This window comes from Ornithorhynchus anatinus, chromosome X2 (assembly GCF_004115215.2).
Source record: "Ornithorhynchus anatinus isolate Pmale09 chromosome X2, mOrnAna1.pri.v4, whole genome shotgun sequence".
Lineage (NCBI taxonomy): Eukaryota > Metazoa > Chordata > Mammalia > Monotremata > Ornithorhynchidae > Ornithorhynchus > Ornithorhynchus anatinus.
This window is the reverse complement of record NC_041750.1, coordinates 9481374-9505367: the sequence shown is the minus strand read 5'-3', so window position 1 is coordinate 9505367 and position 23994 is coordinate 9481374. Positions and strand designations below refer to the sequence as shown.

Below are 23994 nucleotides of genomic sequence, written 5' to 3'. Positions count from 1 at the left end.
GAGCGGCTGAACCCGATGGCAAATGAACACCCTTCACCTCACCAAATAGGTCGACGGTAAGCTCCCGGAGGACAGGGATCGCATCCGCCTACGACGTGGCCCTCTCCCAGTATACAGTACGATGTTCCGCCCACTGTGAGTGTTCAAGGGGTACCGCTGAACCATCAACTTTGCTTCCATTCTCCTTTTCCGAACGCGGAACGACGGGAGGCTAGAGACGCACGGGGACCTGGGACGCAGAGCTGAAGGCCGAGGCCAAGGCCAGATGCTCTAGACCAGCCCCGCACACCACCTCCGAATCTCCCTCCACATCTCAACCGGTTGGGCTTCATTCACCACTCTCATAAGATGGGTGACTCCATTTTTGCTTTATTAAACGAAGTTACTGAAAAGTTCCTATCCAACCCTGTTTGGTTTTTTTAATTTTAAAAAGTCCCATTTTCATTTGGGCACTAGAGCACTATTTACACATTACACAAGGTTCAAAGGCAATGACAATCACCTGGGGAACTGGGATAAGGAGACAGGACAGAGGTGGTAGGCCAGAAGAAGAGAGGCAGTTGGATGTAACAGTGTTCCCTCTACCTGTCACTGCTCTCCACGAGCTCTGGAAAAAGACTCCCCCATTCTATCTCGGGAGCCTGGGGCTATTGTCCCGGAACTGGTCAAATTTAAGAGCCATTCATCCTAGGCCCCTTCTGGAGCACCAAGCCAGCAGGGCAGAGCCCCCGGATGCTCCCTCAGCCTGCCCTTCCGGTCAAACTGGGGCAGTCTGGAGGATTTAAAAAGACAGATCGGCTCTGGAGGCGACAGGGGTGGACAAGCGTTGGTTCCGCCCAAAAGAGAAGTCGACGGCAGTTGCCTGACTTGACCCGCCAAGCGGAGGGCAAAGGCAGATGAGCACTTCCCTGCCAGAAGACACTTCGGGGGGGGGGGGGGGGGGGGCACATTCCAACTTGCCGGGCTCTGGCTCAGAGGCCGATCCACTAAAATGCAGAGCCAGTGGCTCGGTGGCTATTCCGTGGGGAAACAGCGCCTCCTGTTGACTGGGGAGCTAAAACCCTACTAGGGGAAAAGAGATGGGATCTAGGTCTTCCTCGCTCAACACCAGAAGACAGCTACCCTGGGGAGCACGGCCCAGAGGGGACCATAAATCAGAGTAGAAAAAAGAAGAAAAAAAAAATTGGCTCTAGGTTCAGGCACAGTGACAGTCTCAACATCAACAGGAAGTTTTCAAACTCGAGGGCTGAGTCCAACAGCTGCCTTCCTTCTTAAGCTAAGGGGGGGGAGGGCAAGGGAGGGCACTGGGGGGGAACAGTTAGCCAAGACAGAGGGCCGGCAGGGGTGGAGGGAGAAGAAACAAATCTCTACACAAAAACACACGCACGCGCATGGGCGTGCAAGAATGATTCTTGAATGGAAAATACTAAGACACATTCTTCCTGAAGTGCCTTAACTGCCTCATGTTAAAATCACTACGAGCGAGGGCTGCTACTGGTTAGCTGCTTCGCAGGCATCTATCCAATCACTGTATACGTCCACGGGCTCCGAAAGATCTTTAGGGTTAAGGGTCAAGGACAACACTGTTCAAAGCATTGGAGAAGAGTTCCATTCTCCACGGTACTCGCCCTCTGGCACCCTTTTCTTCCCTGCGGTGGAGACTCTCCCTCCACTTCGAGTAGCTCACTGCCCCTTTAGGCCAGAGAGCTCCAGACTCACTCTCCTCTTCTGCCCGGAACCGGCAAAATTCGTAGAGAAGGATACACGTGATGGGAGTCTGGAATTCTTCGAGGCACACGGTACAGGATATGACACCGGTGTTCCGAGCTCGGTCCCTGAAACAAGGGCAAAAAGAGCGCCAGTAGCCAAAAGAACCCTTCAGACCACCGGAGGGGTCAGACAAGAGGGAGAAATCCGCCCCCGGGGCCGCCAAGAACCAACTCCCCGGGGACGGGATCCGGCCCGGGGGAATCCGGAGGGCAGGAAGGACGGGAAGGTGCCTTGAAGGGGGCACGCTACCAGGACGGAGGGCAGCTGCGGCGAAGGCTTCCGGGAAGCTCGAACGAGGATGAAGGACCAATGGAGCAAGAGGAAAAACGTCAATCCAGAAACTCCCGGTGGGCAAGACCTCGCACGTGGGACTGCTATCTCCATAAGGGCGTTGCTAAAGCAGGCAGTGACAAACCCGGAGTGCTACGGCATCGAGACACTGATGAGCCTTGCAAATAAGGCCAATGTCAGTGACACTACAGCCCATGGAGCCAGGTCGGTGTCTGCCCTGGCTAAATGCTTCTTGGAGAAGAGAAGGTACCAAAAGGAAAAATCATTAAAAATTAAAAAATAGAGCCATCTTCAGGGAGTTCCCATCTAGCCAAGTGACTCAGGACTCCGGTGAGGAGGCTCACGTGAAGCACGGACAGCCCGCGGCTGTCTATGGCTTGCCTTGGAAAAAGTAAGAAGTGCTTCTCGGTGAGGCCCGGCCCGAATGGAACCCGGGCTCTGCCAAAATCGCTAGTACCGAGAGACTTAAGATTGGTTTCTCTCCGATCAGGGCCTTGAACTGGTGTTTCCCAGGCAAGGAAATGACAGTCATGGCCCATCACAGTCAGAGAGTTGGAGAAAGTTGTGTTCTTGGGTGACTGCCTGAAAGACGAGAGATGGTCCCAGAAGAGTGGCCGTTTAGCCAGAGGGCGAGACGGGGAAGGAGTGGGAGAGCAAAGAGAAGAACAGCTCAAAATTCACTGTGACACTTGAGATACTTACTAGGGGGTAGCATTCCCCCCTCGAGACTGTAAGCTGGTTGTGGGCAGGGAACAGGTCTACCAACTGTCACATCATATTCTCCCATGCGGTTAGTACACTGCTCTGCACACGGTAAGCGGTTAATAAATGATCGATTGATTCTGATACGCCGGTGTCCAACAAGGCCCCCGAAACTCCCAGGGATCTAAGTCAATCGCTGGCCAGACTGTGGTGCTGACCTTCAACCCGTCATGGGACTGTAATAATAATAATAATCATAATAGTGGCATTTGTTAAGCGTTTACTATGTGCCAAGCACTGTACTAAGCGCTGGGGCGTGTACAAGCAAATAGGGCTGGAGACCGTGAGCCCCACGTGGTTGGACACGGTCCCTGTCCCACGTGGGGCTTGCATCCTCAAGCCCTATTTTACACATGAGGTAACCGAGGCACAGACAAGCAATGTGACTTGCCCAAGATCACAGAGCAGACACGTGGCAGAGCCGGGAATGGAGGGCCTGTACCGAGCCTGATCCCACTTGGGAAGGGCTGCGGCTACTCAGACCCCATTGCCCCTGAGTCCTAACAGCTTAAAGGTCTCCAGAGGACACTGGAACCCCTGCTTATGTGAGATGCCCTCTGCCGAGCTTGCCAGAGCACAGACCCACTGTCCCAAAAAGAGAGGGGAGAGAGGGAGTGGCCCAGCCCACACTAGTCTGGACCTCTAGCCTCCCTCTGCACCGGACCTAGGCTGACACCTTGGGGGGGGTGGGGAGGAGGGCCCCTATCCCTTGCCACCAGCCCCGCCCTGCCTTATATTCACATTTTTACGTCACAAGACTTCTCGTGGTTGCAGAAGGGACAGGTGAACTGGGTCTCCAGGGTGCCGGTCATCTTCTTCTTAGGAGGAGGCTTTCGCTTCGACTTTCTTCGACCCATCTTCCCTGAGGGACAGACCTAGAAGAGGGGTAGAGTCTAAATGAGGTTACTGGGTGGAGACGCACTCCCCCGATCAGGAGACGACAGAAAAATGACCTTGCTTAGGACACAAATGATCTTAGGGTTAAAGAACAAACAAACCTGAATTCTTTCTTCAGGGACAGTTTAAGAGCCCAATCCCACCTCATGACAAACCGAAACAGAGCAAATTAGGTATCTGTGAAACAACGACCCGGCCCATGGGATTCTAGAGTGGACTATGAAATCGTTCACCTTCCACCCAGGCTGAATCTGAAGATATCGCCGAGGGCTGCCTTCCCAAAGTAGAAATACAGATGAGGGGTGCACCACTACAGCTGGAAGAGGGGGTGACGAGAGAGATGGAAGCTATGGACATCCTGAGCCCTACTTCTTTAGCCAAGAAAATTATTCAGTAGTAACCAATATAACTGCCACAGCAGAAAGTCTTTCTCTATCAGCGACGGGGATGAACAAATAAGCAGGTCAACCTTATATAAGAAACAGATCCATCGTCTGAAAGGTAAGGATGGCGTAAATCTCCATCCCCCTACCTTCAGGTGGTTTTGCATGGAATACACGTATAATAATAATTATCGTTATGGGATTTAAGCGCTTACTATATGCCAAGCACTGTTCTAAACACTGGGGTAGATACAACCCACTCAGGTTGGACACAGTCCCTGTTCCGCAGGGGGCTCACAATCTTAATCCCCATTGTACAGATGAGGGAACCGAGGCACAGAGACTGAAGTGACTTGCTCGAGGTCACGCAGCAGACAAGTGGCAGAGCTGGGATTAGAACCCACGTCCTCTGACTCCCAAGCCCGTGCTCTCGCTACTAGGCCATGCGGCCATGTACACTCTGGCCCTAGGTCAGTCTGTGAGCCAAGCATGGCATATACCCCGGTCTTCAATCTAGTGGTTTCAGTTGGCCACAAAAACTGGTTTCAGTCTCCTGTCGTGTTATAAGGCAGAAAATTCAATGGTTCAAGTTTCACCAGTTCTTTAATGTGCGTTTGGTGAGGCATTGGGGGGGGGGGGGCCCACTAGAGAAGGGGAGCACACCCTTTTGGTTTGTTTGAAACGCTTCATTTTAACAAAGAATAAATGCCACTGGTCCCTCGACGGGTTTAGCATCGAGAGGCTACAGAAGCAGGTAAACCGAGCAAGGCACAGGTTCCTGTAAAGACAGAGGGAGAGCGGCAACTCACGTGGCCACTTCCTTTCCCCCAGCCGTTTGGAATCATCATAGCCGCACCCCCGTATTTACAAGGCAGGCGTTTTCATTCATTCATTCAACCGTATTTATTGAGCGCTTACTATGTGCAGAGCACCGTACTAAGCGCTTGGAATGGACAACTGGGCAACAGATAGAGACCATCCCTGCCCATTGACGGACTCACAGTCTAATAACCTGACGTCCCTCCTTCGGAACTGAGCAGGGTCCAACGGCCTACGAAGCCGCGCATCATCTCTGCCCCCCTCACGAACATTAATGAGATGTTCATCCCCTTGATTCTATTTATTGCTATTGTTCTTGTCTGTCCGTTTCCCTCGATTAGACTGTAAGCCCGTCGGAGGGCAGGGACTGTATCTGTCACCGATTTGTCCGTTCCAAGCGCTTAGTACAGTGCTCTGCACATAGTAAGCGCTCAATAAATACTATTGAATGAATGAAAGGTCCGCCCCCCGTCTCAAAAGGCCACGACGGGAGGGGGAACAGGCCTCCCCCTAAGGCTGGCCGGGGGCCCCGGTCGAAACACGTTGTGGACGGCTGCCGGTATAGGCTCGGAATACGAGAGCGGCCGGGGCCGCCCCTTTTCCCTCGAGAACCGGCACACACGGCCCCGGGGACGAGGCCCGGCCCATCTCCTCCCCCCACCCCCCCGAACCACAGCCCACCACCGCCGATGGCGCTCTCACCAGACAACGTCTCCCTCACGGTGTCCAACGCCTTCGCTCAACGGAACGCAACGGTCCGCCTCTGCGCCGGAAGCGGAAACCCCGCCCCCTGTCCCCCGCTTTCGTTAGCTCTGCCGAATCTCTCACAGAAAAAGTTGGGGGTGGTTCTGCACGCGCCATGTTCCGCCCCGCGCCTCTTCCGTCCCGGCGCGCTCACCGTCCTCCCACTGCGCATGCGCGACCACGGGAGCGCGGACCCTTGGCTTCTCCGCCGCGGGAATGAGAAAGCACGAAGGGGGGGGCGGAGGGGGCGAGTGCGCATGCGTGGAGCCGCGCGCGGATGCGCGCGCGCTTCCATAGCGACTCTCGAGGCTCCGCCCTTTTTTTTTTTTTTTTTTTTTCGGGCCGTTACCCCGACCGAATGGAGGCCCAGGCCCGGAGGGGCGGGGGCAGAGATAATAATAATGTTGGTATTTGTTAAGCGCTCACTATGTGCCGAGCACTGTTCTAAGCGCTGGGGGAGATCCAGGGTCAACAGGTTGTCCCACGCGAGGCTCACAGTCTTCATCCCCATTTTACAGACGAGGTCACTGAGACACGGAGAGGTTAAGTGACTTGTCCACAGTCACACAGCTGCCAAGTGGCAGAACCGGGATTCGAACCCATGACCTCTGACTCCCAAGCCCAGGCTCGGACCTTGGTTAGATCGAGCACCCTCGAAAGACCATCTTCAGCAACAGGAGAAGCAGCGTGGCCCAGTGGATAGAGGACTGGGAGGCAGGAGGACCTGGATTCTACTCCCGCCTCCGCCACTTATCGGCTGTGTGACCTTGGGCCAGTCACTTCACTTCTCCGAGCCTCAGTTCCCTCCTCTGTAAAATGGGGACTGAGTGTGTGAGCCCCACGTGGGACAACCTCATTACCCTGTATCTACCTTAGAACAGTGCTTGGCACATAGTAAGCGCTTAACAAATACCAACATTATTATTATTCTAATCCCGGATCCACCACTCATCCGCTGTGTGGCCTTGGGCAAGTCACTTCATTTCTGCATGCCTCAGTTTCCTCATCTGTAAAATGGGGGTTAAGACTGTAAACCCAATGCGGGAAAGGGACCGTATCCAACCTGATTAGTTCGGATCTCAGTTATCTCATCTGTAAAATGGGGATTAAATCCTATTTCCTCCTACATAGACCGTGAGCCCCATATGGGACAGGGATTGTGCCCAACCTCATTATCTTGAATTTACCCCAGTGCTTAGAACAGAACGTGGCACACAGTAAACTCTTAATAAATACCATTATTATTATCTACCCCAGCAGTTAGTACAGTGCCTAGCAGCCCAGCTCTCTCACTCTGCCCCTCCGCTTCCGCACTATCCCTCCTCCCCCCTCCCTCTCCTTCCCCTCCTTCGAAGCCCATATCATTCGCCTCTACCACCCACTCCAGTTACGTGTCGCCGTCATCTACTGCCCTCCCGGTCCCACCTCCGACTTCTTCAACCACCTTGACCCCTTTCTCACCTTCCTTCTCTCCTTCTCTCTGCCCAGTCTGATCCTTGGAGACTTCAACATCCATACGGATGTACCTGACGACTCCTCTGCCGCCCGCCTGCTATCCCTCCTCGACTCTGCCGACCTCCTCCTCCACCATACCGCGCCCACTCACCGACTCGGTCACACCCTCGATCTCGTCATCTCCTACCGCTGCACTATCTCCTCCCTCACCGACTCTGAAATCCCTCTCTCTGACCATAACCTTCTCACCTGCCTCATCTCTCACACTCCCTCCCCCTGCAAATCTTCGCTACTGCCCCACAGAGACCTCCGCTCTCTCGATCCCATCCGTCTTTCCAATAGCATCTCTCCTCACCTTGCCGCCCTGTCCTCTCTTCCCACTCTCGACGAGCGGGTCTCCGCTCTCAACTCCACCCTCTCTACTCATCTCGACTCTCTCGCCCCCCTTTCCCTCCGCCGCTCTCGCTCCACTAACCCACAGCCCTGGATCACCTCCTCCGTCCGCCTCCTACGCCCCTATGCTCGAGCTGCTGAGCGCTGCTGGCGAAAGTCCAAGCACCGAGCCGACCTCACACACTTCAAATTTATCCTTTCCTGCCTTAACTCTGCCCTCTCCTCCGCCAGGCAAAGCTTCTTCTCCTCCCTCATCGACACCCATGCCCGTCACCCCCGCCGATTGTTCCAGACCTTTAACTCTCTCCTTAGGCCCCCTGTTCCTCCCCCTCCCCCATCTCTCACCCCCAATGATCTGGCCACCTATTTCCTCACGAAAATCAACACGATCAGGTCTGAGCTCCCCAAAGTCACCCCTCCGCCTCTCCCCTCCCCCCCACCAACCCCTCCCCTACTTTCCCATCCTTCCCTGCAGTATCCTCAGAGGAGATCTCCTCCCTCCTCGCAAGTGCCACACCCTCCACCTGCGCCTCGGACCCCATTCCCTCTCACCTTCTTAAAACCATCGCCCCTGCCCTCCTCCCTTCCTTAACTTCTATTTTTAACCACTCAATCTCCAAGGGCTCCTTCCCCTCTGCCTTCAAACATGCCCCACGTCTCCCCCATCCTAAAAAAACCCACTCTTGACCCCACTTCCCCCTCCAGTTATCGTCCTATCTCCCTACTACCCTTCCTTTCCAAAATCCTAGAACGAGTCGTCTACAATCGATGCCTAGAATTCCTTAACTCCCATTCTCTCCTAGACCCCCTCCAATCTGGCTTCCGTCCCCTCCACTCTACCGAGACTGCTCTCTCTAAGGTCACCCATGACCTCCTTCTTGCCAAATCCAATGGCTCCTACTCCATTCTGATCCTCCTTGACCTCTCTGCTGCCTTTGACACTGTCGACCATCCCCTCCTCCTCCATACCTTATCTCACCTTGGCTTCACGGACTCTGTCCTCTCCCGGTTCTCCTCTTACCTCTCTGGCCGATCATTCTCGGTCTCCTACGCTGGAGCCTCCTCCCCCTCCCATCCTTTAACTGTTGGAGTTCCTCAAGGGTCAGTTCTTGGCCCTCTTCTGTTCTCCATTTACACTCACTCCCTCGGTGAACTCATCCGCTCTCACGGCTTTGACTACCATCTCTACGCAGATGACACGCAGATCTACATCTCCGCCCCTGTCCTCTCCCCCTCCCTTCAGGCTCGCATCTCCTCCTGCCTCCGGGACGTCTCCACCTGGATGTCGGCCCGCCACCTAAAACTCAACATGAGCAAGACTGAGCTCCTCATCTTCCCTCCCAAACCCGGTCCTCTCCCAGACTTCTCTATTACCGTGGATGGCACAACCATCCTTCCCGTCCCGCAGGCCCACAATCTCGGTGTCATCCTTGACTCGTCCCTCTCGTTCACCCCACACATCCTATCCGTTACCAAGACCTGCCGGTTTCACCTCTACAATATCGCCAAGATCCGCCCTTTCCTCTCCACCCAAACGGCTACCTTACTATTACGGGCTCTCGTTATATCCCGGCTAGACTACTGTGTCAGCCTTCTCTCTGACCTCCCTTCCTCCTCTCTCGCCCCGCTCCGGTCTATTCTTCACTCCGCTGCCCGGCTCATCTTCCTGCAGAAACGATCTGGGCATGTCACTCCCCTTCTTAAACAACTCCAGTGGTTGCCTATCAACCTCCGCTGCAAACAAAAACTCCTCACTCTAGGCTTCAAGGCTCTTCATCACCTTGCCCCTTCCTACCTCTCCTCCCTTCTCTCTTTCTACCGCCCACCCCGCACGCTCCGCTCCTCTGCTGCCCACCTCCTCACCGTCCCTTGGTCTCACCTATCCCGCCGTCGACCCCTGGGTCACGTCTTCCCGCAGTCCTGGAACGCCCTCCCTCCTCACCTCCGCCAAACCGATTCTCTTTCCCTCTTCAAAACCCTACTTAAAACTCACCTCCTCCAAGAGGCGTTCCCAGACTGAGCTCCTCGTCCCCCTCTACTCCCTCTGCCATCCCCCCTTTACCTCTCCGCAGCTAAAGCCTCATTTTCCCCTTTTCCCTCTGCTCCTCCACCTCTCCCTTCCCATCCCCACAGCACTGTACTCGTCCGCTCAACTGTATATATTTTCGTTACCCTATTTATTTTGTTAATGAATTGTACATCGCCTTGATTCTATTTAGTTGCCATTGTTTTTACGAGATGTTCTTCCCCTTGACGCTGTTTAGTGCCATTGTTCTTGTCTGTCCGTCTCCCCCGATTAGACTGTAAGCCCGTCAAACGGCAGGGACCATCTCTATCTGTTGCCGACTTGTTCATCCCAAGCGCTTAGTACAGTGCTCTGCACATAGTAAGCGCTCAATAAATACTATTGAATGAACCTTCTCACTGTGCCTCGTTCTCGCCTGTCCCACCGTCGACCGCCGGCCCAAGTCCTACCTCTGGCCTGGAATGCCCTCCCTCCTCACATCCACCAAACTGGCACAATTCCCCCCTTCAAAGCCCTACCGAAAGCTCACCTCCTCCAGGAGGCCTTCCCAGACTGAGCCCCTTTTCCTCTGTCCTCCGTCCCCTCTGCTCTACCCCCCTCCCCGCCCCACAGCACTTGTGTATATATGTACATATTTATTTTATTTATTTTTATTAATGATGTGTATATATCTAGAATTCTATTTATTTATATTGATACTATTGATGCCTGTCTACTTGTTTTGTTTTGTTGTCTCTCCCCTTCTAGACTGTGAGCCCATTGTTGGGTAGGGATTGTCTCTGTTGCCGAATTGTACTTTCCAAGCACTTTGTACAGTGCTCTGCACACAGTAAGTGCTCAATAAATATGATTGAATGAATTAATTAATTAATAGTAAGTTAACAAATACCATTTAAAAAATAGACAGCATTCAGTGAGCCCATATTTCCTGAACAGTGAAGTTCTGGGATGTAAATCCAATCCTACCAACAAACCTGTGCTCACCTTTAACAGAGCTGTCTTGGGTGGGACACGTGAGGAGAATGAATGACAGCGGAATACCCCAACTGCTGCTGTATGGAGAACTGAAACTAGGAGACTGAATGCAAGGAGGGCAGAGGAAATGGCTTAAGGACACGATAATACAAAGCCTCAGACTACGCTGAAATCTGGGAGTCAGTTGGAGTAAGTATGCCTGCGTAGTTTTACTGCTCTCAAGAAAGAAATGGATGAAAGATAAGGAGGCAGAAGCAGCACTGAGGCCGAGAGAAGCAGCATGGCTCAGTGGAAGGAGCACGGTTTTAGGAGTCAACGATCATGGGTTCTAATCCCGGCTCCGCCACCTGTCAGCTGTGTGACTTTGGCCAAGTCATTTGACTTCTCGGTGCCTCAGTTACCTCATCGGTAAAAGGGGGATGAAGACTGTGAGGCCCAAGTGGGACAACCTGATGACCCTGTATCTACCCCAGCGCTTAGAACGGTGCTCGGCTCATAGTAAGCGCTTAACGAATACCAACATTATTATTATTAGTGGAAAGAGTCCAGGCTTGGGAGCCATAGGTCATCCTGGGTTTTAAACCCGGCTCTGCCACTTGTCTGCTGTGTGACCTTGGGCGAGTCACTTAATTTCTCTGTGCCTCAATTACCTTATCTACCAAATGGGGATTAACATCCGCATAGAGATGAAAGTTGAAGGCACGAGGGAGCAAATGAGTTTTCCAAGGGAGTGGGCGTTGATGGAGAATAGAAAGGGACCCAGAAGAGAGCTTTGAGGGACCCCACCACCACCACCAGTAAGGGGGTGGGAGGCAGAGGAGGAGCCCGTGAAAAACACTGAGAAGGAGCAGCCAGAAAGCTAGGACGAGATCCAGGAGAGGGCAGTGTCTGCAAAGCCCAGGTTAGATAGACTGTAAACTCGTTATGGGCAGGAACCGTACCTGCTAATTCTCTTGTAATTGTACTCTCCCAACTGCTTAGTACAGTGCTCTGCACAGAGTAAGCGCTCAATCAATCAATACCATGAATTGAATGAATTAATCAATACCATTGATTGAGTTTTCATGAGACACAATGGTCCACAATGGCGAAGGCAACTGAGAATTCAAGGAGGATTAGGACGCAGAGGTCATTGGTGGCCTTAGAGAGCACAGTTTCTCTTTAGTGGAAGCCACTGAAGCAGGGTGGCTCAGTGGAAAGAGCCCGGGCTTGGGAGTCATGGGTTCGAATCCCGACTCTGCCACTTGTCAGCTGTGTGACTGGGTGCAAGTCACTTAACTTCTCTGTGCCTCAGTTACCTCACCTGGAAAATGGGGATTAACTGTGAGCCTCACGTGGGACAACCTGATTACCCTGTATCTCCCCCAGCCCTTAGAACAGTGCTCTGAACATAGTAAACGCTTAACAAATACCATCATTATTATTACATTGCAGGGGGTCAAGGAGAGAATTGGAGGAGAGGAAGTGGAGTGGGTGTAAACAACTCACTTGAGGAGTTTAGAAAGAAATGGTACTCTCCCACGTACTTAACTGATTGATGGAGGGCGATGGAGTGATAATCGAAGGGTGTCATAAGGTCAAGGGAGGGGGTTAGGGCATAGGAGATTCTTGGGCGGGTTTGAAAACTGCTCGTTGGAAAGTGAGCAGTTGAATATGATGGTCAGGGAGGGAGGGGCAAGTGTTTAACAAGGTGCGAAGGGATACGGTTCTCAAGAGGGGTGATCTCTTGAGAGCTAGCTGGAGAGGATGAGAGAGTCAGAGGGGACAGAAGGAGGGTGGGACTGGAGAGGTGCAGGGGAGATTTTAAGGAGCTCATGCCTAATGGTTCCTATTTTACTGATGAGATAGATGGTCAGGGACAAAAAATGGGGGAGGTGGTGAGACGGGGATTTGAGGAGGGAGTTAAACTCTAAAATGGCTGACCTGGGCAAAGGGCATGAGAGTCAATAAGGATAGAGAAGTATTGTTCCTGGAGGGAAGAGAGGGCAGAGTTATAGCAGTCCAGGATAATAAACTCAAACTCGACATGGGAAGCAGCGTGGCTCAGTGGGAAGAGCCCGGGCTTGGGAGTCAGAGGTCATGGGTTTGAATCCCGGCTCTGCCACTTGTCAGCTGTGTGACTGTGGGCAAGTCACTTAACTTCTCTGGGCCTCAGTGACCTCATCTGTAAAATGGGGATGAAGACTGTGAGCCTCATGAGGGACAACCTGATTACCCTCTATCTACCCCAGCGCTTAGAACAGTGCTCTGCAAATAGTAAGCGCTTAACAAATATCAACATTATTATTATTATGGTATTTGTTAAGCGCTTACTATGTACCAGGCACTATTCTAAACAGTGGGGTAAAAAGATATTTGGGTTGGACACGGTCCCTGTCCCACATAGGGCTTACAGTCTTCATCCCCATTTTCCAGATGAGGGAACTGAGGCACAGAGGAAGTGAAGTGACTTGCCCATGTCACACAGCAGACAAGTGACGAAACTGAGATTAGAACCCATGGCCCTCTGACTCCTAGGTCCGTGATGTATCCACTAGACCATTCTGCTTCTCTCCTGATGTATGGATTTCCACCAACAGCTCTCTGTAGCTCGTGCCCAGGAGCAGAGGGAGCAAATTGTGGGGGTGATCCAGTGCTGCAGGTTGGTGGTATGTGTATTTACAATCCATGTATATAGGTAACAATGATAGTTATGGTATTTGTTAAGCACTTACTATGTGCCAAGCACTGTTCTAAGCTCTGGGGTAGATACAAGGTCATCAGGTGTCCCACGTGGGGCTCACAGTCTTAATCCCCATTTTACAGATGAGGTAACTGAGGCACAGAGAAATTAAGTGGCTTGATCCAAGGTCACACAGCAGACAAGTGGAGGAGCTGGGATTAGAACCCATGTCCTCTGACTCCCAAGCTCGGGCTCTTTCCACTAAGCCATGACTCAGTTATTTAACTTGACCACTCTAGTCATAAATATTTTGTTTGTTTCCCCCATAAGAGCTGGCAGGGAAATTTTCTACCAACTCTGTTGTCTTGTACTCTCCTAAACTCTCCGTACTCTTAGTGCACCCAGTAAGCACTCAATAAAACCCAGCGATTGACAGATTGATGAGAGTGTAAGATCCTTGTGGGCCGGGAATGTGTCATGTCACTCTTCTGTACTTCCCAAGCACCTAGTACAGTGTTCAGTGTTCGGCACCAAGTGGGTACTCAGTAAATGTTATTACTATTACTTCTCAACCTTTCATTCATTCATTCACTCTTATTTATTAAACGCTTACTGTGTGCAAAGCACTGAATTAAGGGCTTGGGAGAATACAACACAACAACAGTCACATTCCCTGCCCACAACAAGCTCACAGTCTATAAGGGGAAACAGACATTAATACACACAAATAAATAAATTACAGATAGATACACATCTGTCCGATTTGAAGAGGAAGGGTGTTCCAGGTCAGACACAGGATATGGGAGAGAGGTCAGCAGCAGCAAGCTAGCTGAGATCAAGGTACAGTGAATCTTCAACCTTCACATGACTAAAATCCACCCTTTCCTCTCCAGCCAAACTGTTACCACGTTAATCCAAGCACTTATCCTGTCCCGCCTTGATTACTTCTTTCTGACCTCGCTGCCTCCTGTCTCTTCCACTCCAGTCCATACTTCACTCTGCTTCCTGGATCTTTTTTCTACAAAAAGTTCAGTCCATGTTTCCCCACTCCTCAAGAACCTCCAGTGGTTGCCCATCCACCTCCAAATCAAACAGAAACTCCTCACCGTCAGCTTTAAAGCATTCAATCACCTTGCCACCTCCTACCACGCCTCGCTACTCTCTAACTACAACCCAGTCCAAACACCTGGCTCCTCTAATGCCAACCTACTTACTGTACCTCGATCTTGTCCATCTCGCTATCGACCTCTCGCCCACGTCCTGCTTCTGGCCTGGAACGTCCTCCCTCTTCAAATCCAGCAGACAATTACTCTCCCCACCTTCAATGCCTTATTGAAGGCACATCTCCACATCTGACTAAGCCCTCATTTCCTCTTCTCCCACTTCTTTCTGCATCCCCGATTTACCTCTTTTTATCCACCGCCCCCTCCCCAGTCCCACAGCCCTTATGTACATATCCGTTATCGATCTATGTTAATCGCTGTCTCTCCCGCTAGACTGTAAATTCACTGTGGGCAGGGAATGTGTCTACCAACTCTGTTATATTGTACTCTCCAAGCACTTAGTACAGTGCTCTGCACACAATAAAACTCTGTCACTTCACTGGGTCACCTCTCCTGAATGTGCCAAAGAGACTGGCCTCTCCTGACCTCACCAACTCTCACCTAGTGGAGCGGGGTATATTTAACTCTTCAGAAAGTAGAAGTTAGGGGAAGAAGGGTGACTTGTTAAGATAAAATGCAGATACGGACAAGAGGGGGCAGAGGTACTTGTGGGCTAGCTGACTCTCGATCTTTCTTTTAATTTACTGAATGTCCTCAGTTGTGTTACATGCTCTTCAGAATGGAACCTCGATGTGGTCTTTGCCTTCTAGGAAACAAGCCTTCCAGAGGTGCCCGTCAAGTGCTTGAAGGGGTTTACAGACAGCTTATCTTTCAGAGCATTGCTCAACTCGTCCAAGCATATGACTGGTCATTCTGCACCAAGGGGATATCCTGCAGGTTTCCAGGCCAGAAAATGGGCTGTGGTCAGGGCAAAGCAGAACAAAACCAAGTCCAGTGATGGGCCCAAGTAGAGAAGTAGAGTGGGACTTCGGGAGCCTTGTGGGCAGGGAATGGATTGTATTGTCCTCTCCCCAACACTTAGTACAGTGCTCTGCATACAGCAAATGTTCAATAAATATGAGTGATTGATTGGGCAGGCTGCACTAGCACCAAGATGTGGTATGAGGTAAAGAACTGGGACAGCAAAGCTAAGGCGGTTGCATTGGGTAATAGCATAGTTTCATAAGGGAAAACTGGCACCCTAACAGATTCTTCTTGCCCAGCTGACCATCCTAGAGTCCTGCACTGGTCAGCAATCCAGAGCCCACCGTAGTTTCAGCCCCAAATGGAGCACCCATGCTGAATCAAGACAGAGCTGGATCTGCACCCTCATTTCTGGGGGTGCTGCCAGGCAGGTATAGTTGCTGGGAGGTGGGGAGCAGCCTTCCCCCTACCGCCCTCTTCCAAAATGAGACCCGGACCGTCTCTGGGTGCCCTCATATTCCTGGTCTGATGGCTCCCATGCCCAAAACAGGGAGGTTTCATCAGGGGCCACCAACCAACCCACCTGGTTCAATCCCACAGTCCTGGTAAAAGACCTCAAGAGATTTGAAGGAAGAGAGGAACCCAGAGGCACAAAATAAATACATTTAGCCACTTTCAGCAAATATTTTATTGAAAGACTGAGAAAGATCTTTAAAGAGAAGAAAACTTTCCTATCCCACTTTCAATACCCTCATCTCCAATTCAGGGTGGGAAAATGGTCAGAGACCACAAAGGAATGAAACCTTACTCCAGGTAAATGTCTGTTCCTTACCTATTCTGGCATTTGGATAGCAACTACTCTGAGATGCCTAGGTGCTCCGAAAGAGACGCTTTTCCACCCCACCGTAAAAAGCTTTTTCCACCTTTTATAAAGCCCCAAAATTCTGGGCCTGAAGTGACTGCCTGTTGTGATGATGGAGAGGCAGCAGCCAGGAGGGTCAGCTTCTTGCCTAATAACCACCAAGTTCCACCCTTCTGCACAATCTATCTATCCTCTAGTATCTGTCTTGGGAAAGTAGGAGGAAGAGAAAACCAGGAGGGGAAGGAGTTCTCCACAAATTCTCACTAACTCCTGAGACGACCCCCCTCCCAGAGCTGGGGATGTATGGTGTAGCTCAGGGCCTGGGTTTCCGGGGCAGGCTGGTCTTGAAGAGTGACTTGCCCGTAGACTCGATGTAGGTAACCATCATCTCCTTGGGGCTGATCTCCACATAGGCAAAGCCCCCCAGGGACTCCCGGACCCCGTAGTGAAAACGCAGGTAGCCTTCGGGGACCTTGTGCTGGTGTTTCTTGGAGGGGTCCATGAAGTTGCCAGCACCACTCAACACATAGCCTACATCATCCTTGTCCTTGAGATACTAGAGAGGGAGGCACGTGAGAAAGATGAAGGGGCCCGGTTCACTTCAACATCGCCTCCAACCCTCCTAACCCTCGCCACCCCCCGTGCTCCCTTTCCCCATTTCCTCACCTGTAAGTTGTGGTCATGGCCACACAGGTAGGCCGTGACCTTATACTTGGCCAGCAGCGGTTGCAGGTGCCTCACCAGACAGTGGGTGGGCCCATGCTCGGCCACCGACCACACGGGGTAGTGGCCGGCCACCAGCAGGTAGTCCTCCTTTGCGTTGGTCAGCTGCTTCTTCAGCCAGGACAGCTGGGACCTGGCCAGCTCCAGGTCGTTGGGCTTCTCAGGCTGCTGGCTCAGGAAGTCATCGGAGTTCCCGCACAGGGTCACGGTGTCGAGCATGAACAGGGCCACACTCACGTTTGTGTTGGGGACTCTGAACCTGAGGCGGTAGTAAGGGCTGGGAAAGTTCCTGGAAGAAAACAGAAGACTCGGGTGTTGATAATAATGTTGGTAATGTTGGTATTTGTTAAGCGCTTACTATGTGCAGAGCACTGTTCTAAGCGCTGGGGTAGACACAGGGGGATCAGGTTGTCCCACGTGGGGCTCACAGTCTTCATCCCCATTTTACAGATGAGGGAACTGAGGCACAGAGAAGTTAAGTGACTTGCCCAGTCACACAGCTGACATGTGGCAGAGCTGGGATTCGAACTCATGACCTCTGACTCCAAAGCCCATGCTCTTTCCACTGAGCCACGCTGCTTCTTAGTAAATCGTAGTAAATTGTAAATCGTCAAGTCGACACACATTCCTGGCCCACAACAAGCTTATGGACTAGAAGACCTCAAACCCTTACTCTCTGTTTAGACTGTAAGCCCGTCATTGGGCAGGGACTGTCTCTATCTGTTGCCGAATTGTACATTCCAAGCGCTTAGTACAGTGCTGTGCACATAGTAAGCGCTCAATAAATACTGTTGAATGAATGAATGAACGTTGGGGCTAGCTGGGGAAAGCTGGAATCAAATCTGCAGCTCCCAAGAGTCAGCAAGTGTCCTGCAGATCCTAGCCTAGCCTCCTCCAAAAGGGGGTCACTAGGGCCGATGAATTTGGCAATGAAGGAAACAACTAGAGACAACAGGTTCTGCCAGAAACCTGCTCTGCCCACGGGGAGGTGAGGCCAAGGCCAGGGCCAGGTCCTCCCTGCTGAGGAGGAGAAAGAAAAGGGGTAAGGAGCAGAAAACACATATCTGCTGCTGGGATCTACCCTGTGACAGCCCCAAAAGAGGTACAGACTGGCCCTTTAGTGCGGACAGATCTCAAGCAAACTTAGTACAGTGCTCTGCACACAGTAAGTGCTCAATAAATACCATTGACTGACTGAAGCAAAATCAAGGGGCTCAGAAGAGGGCGAAGCTAGGGAGCTGCAATAGGTCAAAGGGTGAGGTGGACCACAAGGCCTGAGATGGGGTAACCAGCTCTGCCACTGTGTTTCGGGCCAACTGAAGGCCGGATGTTGGTTATCTTCAGTCTGGACCCAGCAGGGTCTTCGGTTGGAGGATTCAGTTTCCTCATCGTACAGTCTCCACGCTGAGATGGAGTCAATCCCTAAAGAACTGGCACCCCCCCTGCATCCTGCTGCCCCTCGGCCCAAACTTCCCAGGGTAAGGGGGTGGGAAAGCTGAAACGTGAGGAGGAAGTCCTCCCTCCCAAAGCCAAGGGCCCCAGGCATCCTCACCAACGCTTGGACACCTTGGAGTAGGCGATCTGAGCCGAGACATTTCCCAAGTGGTCATGGTTTCCGGCCAACACATACCAGGGCACGCTGCGGAGGGAGGAGGCCGTAAAAACCTCCTCAAAAGTTTCCTGTGAATGGAGAGGGGAAGGCAAATCTCAGGCTGAGCCTCTCTGTATCGCAACCCTGGAGGGAAGGAGCAGTGACCAAGTTCCCAGGAGTAGACTGGGGTAAGGCCAGGGGGTGGATTACCCCATCTAGCCCAAATCTCCCGCTTCCCTACCCCGCTTCCCACCATGAAGCAGGACCTGGAGCTGAGAGAAGTAGAGAGCACTTCAGGGAAAAAGGAGAAGAGGAGGGCTGGGAGGGCAATGTCATCAAAATGGGTCTGAAGTCGAGCACGTTGACAGCGTGATAAGGGTAGGGGGGGATGGCGGGGGGCGGGACATTACCTGGAATCTCTTATCGTTGATGTCCTGGACACCATGGTAGTAGAAATTGTCCCCCAGTGACAGGATGAAGTCAGCTCCCAGAGTCTTGACGGTCCGGCCCAACTCCTTGGCCGTGGCCATCTCTCGGGCAGTGTAGAAGGGGGCATTGGGGACCCCGCCCCAGTCCCCCAAAGCCACAAAACGGAGGGTGGAGCCGCTGGGGCCGCTCACTGGGAGGCTCAGGGCACAGGGTAGGAAGAGGGCCAAGAGCCACACCATCTTCTCCACCTGTGGATAATCAAATCGATCAGTCGTATTTATTGACCACTCACACTATGTGCAGAGCACCGGGTTAAGCGCTTGGGAGAGTACCACAGATTTAGCAGCTCGTTCTTTGCCCAGGGCGTGGAGGGGGTGGGGGGCATCGTGGGGCAGCTCAGCAAAAAGGCTGCAGTGCTGTCACTAAAAGCTGCACAACTGGCGACATTCCCCCTGCCCCACCCGGCACACACAAACCCCAAACTTCCCACAGAATGAATCTCTGAATCCCACCTGGGGAGAGGGATCCCCGCCCCCCACCCCCAGCCTGGTCCAACCTTCCCGTCACCCCATCGACCTGTTCTCCCCTTTTTGTGCTCCTGTGCTAGGAGCAGGGAGGTCCCTCCCTGCTTCACTCCTTCCCCCAAGAGCCCAGGCCGACAAACAGGCTGCATGAGAGAGAAACACATGAGACGAGTTCAGAGGTGAGACTCCATGAGCGAAAAGAAGACTGATGGATCAGAATGTTCTCCAAGCAGGAGATACAAGGTTTGAGGGGCCCTGACTGCATTTGAAGCCCCGTGCACCTTACGGGCTTCACTGCCACCACCTAGAGCTTCAGTCAAAGAGAGCCTGGGGGGGTGGGGGGGGGCAGGGGAGGGCGGTGGAGAATGGAGAGAGCCGGGTGCTACCCTAGTCCCCAAGCCACCAGCATGAAAGGACACCGTGGTCGGGATCATGTTTCGGGTGGAATGTCTGCTTCTGTCCTTAACTGCAGAGGCTGTTCCTGCAGGCAACGCAGATCAGTTAACATGACAGTTCCTGTTCTCGCCGCTCCCCCTTGCCCTCGATCTGCAGGATGAACTGGGTTTCCAGTCCCACTACCTCCACCACCACCGCCATCCCCGCAGCAGCTGTTTTCCTTGAGCTGTGCCGCTGGTGCAGCCCTCCAAGGTCCCATGTCCCTATCCAGCCAGCCAGCCAGCCACACCATCTACAACCTAGATGAAAGAGACACCGCCATCCAGCCCTCTCTTTCCCAGCCCAGCCCAGCCCAGCCCAAGCCAGCTGAAACCCAGCAAGGGGAAGCAGGCGAGGTGGAGTGTAGGCCAGAAAAGGGAGCCCAGGGTTGGAAGGAAGAGTGGGCACTCACTCTGGGCAGGAGAGCCCTCCAGCAATTATCAGGGGTGGAGGCTTGGAGGCCTGCAGGAGAGTCCCTGCAGGAAAGTCCCCAGGTCCCCTGAGAGCTTATATTCTAAGGAGGGAACCGGAAGGTCTAGAGAAGTTGATAATTAATGAGGCATGATAAAGTCTCTCCACCCTGATCACATGAGGCTGGGCTGGGTTGAGATGGTCACACTTCCCCACAGGTCCCATCAGGGAAAACAAACAGGGCTGTCCATTAACCCTCCTTCTGCTGCAGTCTGTCGCTCCTCCAGCCCTCACTGGAGACCCCACTGGGAAGGGGCAAAGGAGAACTTTCCGGGGGATGGCTAGGCAGGAGGGAGAGAGACGGCCTCCCCCGTCCCCAAGAGTCGGGCTGGGAGGAGACCAAGAGGCTGCAAGGTTTGGGGAATGGGGGCTTAGAGAGAGTTGGGGGGCAGAGCCAAGCATTGGGAAACAGTGTGGCCTAGTGGGGAGATCCCGGGCCGAGTCAGGGATCAGGGTTCTTATCTTGGCTCCACCACTTGCCTGTTGGGTGACCTTCTCTGTACCTCAGTCTCCTCATCTGTGAAATGGAGATGAAATGCCTATCCTCCCTTTTAGGCCACGAGCCCCCCTGGGGGACAGGGACTTTGTCTGATTTGATTATACCATTTTTGGAGTTTTTTATGGTATTTGTTATGTGCTTACTATGCACCAAGCACTGTAGTAAGCGCTGGGGTAATAATTGTGGTATTTGTTAAGCGCTTAGTATGTGCCAGGCACTGTGCTAAGTGCTGGGATAGATACAAGATAATCAGGCTGGACACAGTCCCTGTCCCATATGGAACTCAGTCTTAATCCCCATTTTATAGATGAGAAAACCGAGACACAAAAGTTAAGTGACTTGCCCAAGGTCCCTCAGCAGACAAGTGGAGGAGTCGGGATTAGAACCCAGGTCCTCTGATTCCCAGGCCCGTGCTCTTTCCACTAGGCCACACTGCTTCTAAGTGTTTAACAAATACCACAATTATTAGTATTATTATTGGGTGAGCAGAGCTCCCACCACCCTTCCACTTCCCACAGTCCATCAACCTGTCCTGGTCCAGCTCAATCCTAGCCTGGGCTTCCCAGCCCCAATGAATGAGCAAACAAATTTTGCCCCAAAATGGAACTCAAGTCGAGGTCTTGGCTGAGGCCCCTGCCCCCTGAATCTGGGGCTATGAAGGAGGAAGATGGAACAAAGTAATCAGCTGGGAGGGATGGGTCACTCAGGAGAGAGGGTGTATGTGTGTCTGGTCTCAGGCTAAATTTAGTCTCCTACCCAAGAATGGGATCCCTTCCCTCCCAGCCCCTGGGAACTTTTTGCCAAAGGAAAATCATACCATTTGGAAACCTATGCCTCCATAGAGCAGGCACCTTACTGCCTCCCTCTCTCCCACCCCTCTAGTAGATTGGGAGCCCCATGAGGAACAGGGACTATATCTGACCTGAGCTTGTGTCTACCCTAGTGTTTAGCACAGTATTTGGCACATAGTAAGTGCTGAATAAATACTATATTATGATTATTATTATTAAGCTCCTCCTCAACCTTCCCAGCCAGCACTGGGAATTCACTGACAAACCTAACTGTATAGCCTATGAAGCTGTGCTGTTCTGGGTAAAAGCCTTCTCCTCTACAACCCCTGAGAAGCAGTGTGGCCTAGTGGAAAGATCACAGGCCTGGGAGTCAAAGACCCAGGCTCTAAACCCGGCTTTGCCACTTGCCTGCTGTGTGATCTTAGGAAAATCACTTCACTTCTCGGTGCCTCAGTTTCCTCATCTGTAGAATGGGGATGCAATGACTCTTCTCCCACCCCCTTAGACTGTGGGACAGGGAATTTGTCTGACCTGATTATCTTGTGTCTAACACAGTGCTTGGCACATTAAATGTTGGTATTTGTTAAGCGCTTACTATGTGCCGAGCACTGTTCTAAGCACTGGGGTAGACACAGGGGAATCAGGTTGTCCCACTTGGGGCTCACAGTTAATCCCCATTTGACAGATGGGGTAACTGAGGCACCGAGAAGTTAAGTGACTTGCCCAAATTCACACAGCTGACAAGTGGCCGAGCCGTCATTCGAACCCATGACCTCTGACGCCAAAGCCCGTGCTCTTTCCACTGAGCCACGCTGCTTCTCTGAGGCATTGTAAGGATTTAACAAATACCATTATTATTTGTTCTTGCAGCCTAGAGGTGACAATTTCCGGGCATTTCCCACATCTTTGTCCCTTTCCTTTGCCCCTTTAAATCATCATAAAAATAACTGTGATATTTGTTAAGCGTTTACTATGTGTCAGGGATTGCACTAAGCGTTGGAGTAGATACAAGTTAATCAGGTTGGACACACAGCCTCTGTCCCACATGGAGCTCAGTCAATCCCCATTTTACAGATGAGGGAACAAAGGCACAGAAGTGACTTGCCCAAGGTCATACAGCAGACAAGCAGCGGAGCCAGAATTAGAACCCGGATCCTTCCGACTCCCAGTCTGTGCTCTATCCACTAAGCGAGCCTGTTTCTTCCGTTTTGAACTGGGCCCCTCGCTCTTTCCAGCTCTACTCCCCTGTTCTCTTCACCTGCTCCTTCAGGGAGCTAAATGTTTCCCATCCAGAGCTTAGCAGTCCCTGAGCTGAAGGTCAGGCGTGACTCACAGTCCATCCTGACAGCATGAGACTGGGGGGAGGAGGGGGGGCAAAGGGAAAGAAAAAGGTTGTCACTGTGCTGATGGGTGAGGGGGCAGTCAGTCAATCAGTCACTCAATCGTATTTATTGAGCGCTTACTGTGTGCAAAGCGCTGTACTAAGCGCTTGGGAGAGTACAATATAACAATAAACAGACATATTTCCTGCCCACAACGAGCTTAGTCTACGGGGAAGACAGTAATATAAATAAATAAATAGTAAATAAATAATAAAGCTGCCCTGGAGTAACCCCTTCCCAGGTCTGGGCCTGACCCCTGCCTACCTCCATCCCCACGAGGGGAAGGGCGGAGAAGTGGGTCCACGGAGGGCAAGGGTTTCTCAACGCCCCTGGATTTGCCTGTGTGAGTGGGGAGGAGGCATTCATTCAGTCGTCTTTATCGAGGGCTTACAGTGTGCAGAGTACTGTGGCAAGCGCTTGGAAACTACAATACAGCAATAAAGAGAGACGAGCCCTGCCCACGACGGGCTGTACTGGCCCGTCTGGGTCCGGGGCCGGGGGGAGAGGGATGGGTAAAGAGGGAGAAGGGGGAACGAATTTTGACCCCCCCCCCCCCCCAGAGTTAATCAGGCCCCTTCAGTCAAGTGGAAGTTGTGTTCGGTGGGGGGAGGCAGGGGGAGGATTAGGGAAGTCCTGGGCGTGTGGCTTGGCAAGATCCCCAGGAAACTCTGCAGGAATCCCGACTCCTGGCTCGCCCCGTCCGCTCCTCCGGGTCCTCGCAGTGGCAACCCGAGGGGTGGAAAGTAGTGGCGGGGGCGGGGGGAGGGCACTCGTGTCCTCGTGGGGCCAAATGCGGAAAAGGGTGGCCATCAAGAGGCAGCGGTAGCCAAGGGGCCGGGCGATGGCTGACCGAGGGGACTGGGGAAGGGCGGGGGGAGAAGGGGAAGGAAGGGGCTCGGCCAGGCAGAGAAGTCGGGAGAGGATGTGAGTCCGGGGATGGGGAAGGACCCCTAGAGAGTTTCGCTTTCTCTATGTGCCCCAATTCCAGAAACCACCCACTCACCGGCGATCCCCGGAGGTCGCGGGGTCAGAGTCGTCTCGGGAGACCTGCAGCTGGCTTTCGGAGAGATCGCAGCCCCTTTA

At 52.5% G+C, this 23994-nt stretch overlaps 2 protein-coding genes across 3 annotated transcripts; both read right to left on the bottom strand.

The window, feature by feature from the left end:
* Nucleotides 1–349: 349 nt before the first annotated feature.
* Nucleotides 350–5809, bottom strand: ELOF1 (elongation factor 1 homolog). Its single transcript, XM_001510903.6, has 4 exons — nt 5625–5809; nt 3565–3698; nt 1765–1835; nt 350–1556 (listed from the first exon to the last, which is right to left on the bottom strand). Exons 2-4 carry the CDS (start codon nt 3678–3680, stop codon nt 1492–1494), a joined length of 252 nt encoding a protein of 83 aa, XP_001510953.1. The 5' UTR covers nt 3681–3698; nt 5625–5809; the 3' UTR covers nt 350–1491.
* A 10059-nt stretch (nt 5810–15868) lies between these two features.
* Nucleotides 15869–23994, bottom strand: ACP5 (acid phosphatase 5, tartrate resistant). 2 transcript variants are annotated; one of them, XM_029052486.2, is made up of 5 exons: nt 23915–23994; nt 18791–19057; nt 18342–18469; nt 16733–17078; nt 15869–16622 (listed from the first exon to the last, which is right to left on the bottom strand). In XM_029052486.2, the coding sequence occupies exons 2-5, from the start codon at nt 19046–19048 to the stop codon at nt 16380–16382; spliced, it is 975 nt and encodes a 324-aa protein (XP_028908319.1). In that variant the 5' UTR covers nt 19049–19057; nt 23915–23994; the 3' UTR covers nt 15869–16379. The 2 variants fall into 2 exon arrangements, with proteins under 2 accessions (XP_028908319.1, XP_007667528.1); XM_007669338.3 differs by lacking the exon at nt 23915–23994 and adding an exon at nt 20181–20280.

What these genes read in the sequence shown, in the direction of transcription:
- ACP5 (XM_029052486.2), bottom strand. Translation starts at nt 19,048, where the DNA reads ATGGTGTGGCTCTTGGCCCTCTTCCTACCCTGTGCCCTGAGCCTCCCA. An exon ending in TCAACGATAAGAGATTCCAG is followed by an intron (nt 18,470 to 18,790) that starts GTAATGTCCCGC and finishes CTCCATTCACAG; the next exon opens with GAAACTTTTGAGGAGGTTTT. An exon ending in GCCATGACCACAACTTACAG is followed by an intron (nt 16,623 to 16,732) that starts GTGAGGAAATGG and finishes CTCCCTCTCTAG; the next exon opens with TATCTCAAGGACAAGGATGA.
- ELOF1 (XM_001510903.6), bottom strand. Translation starts at nt 3,680, where the DNA reads ATGGGTCGAAGAAAGTCGAAGCGAAAGCCTCCTCCTAAGAAGAAGATG. An exon ending in AAGTCTTGTGACGTAAAAAT is followed by an intron (nt 1,836 to 3,564) that starts GTGAATATAAGG and finishes CCCTTGTTTCAG; the next exon opens with GGACCGAGCTCGGAACACCG. An exon ending in ATTCCAGACTCCCATCACGT is followed by an intron (nt 1,557 to 1,764) that starts GTATCCTTCTCT and finishes TTAACCCTAAAG; the next exon opens with ATCTTTCGGAGCCCGTGGAC.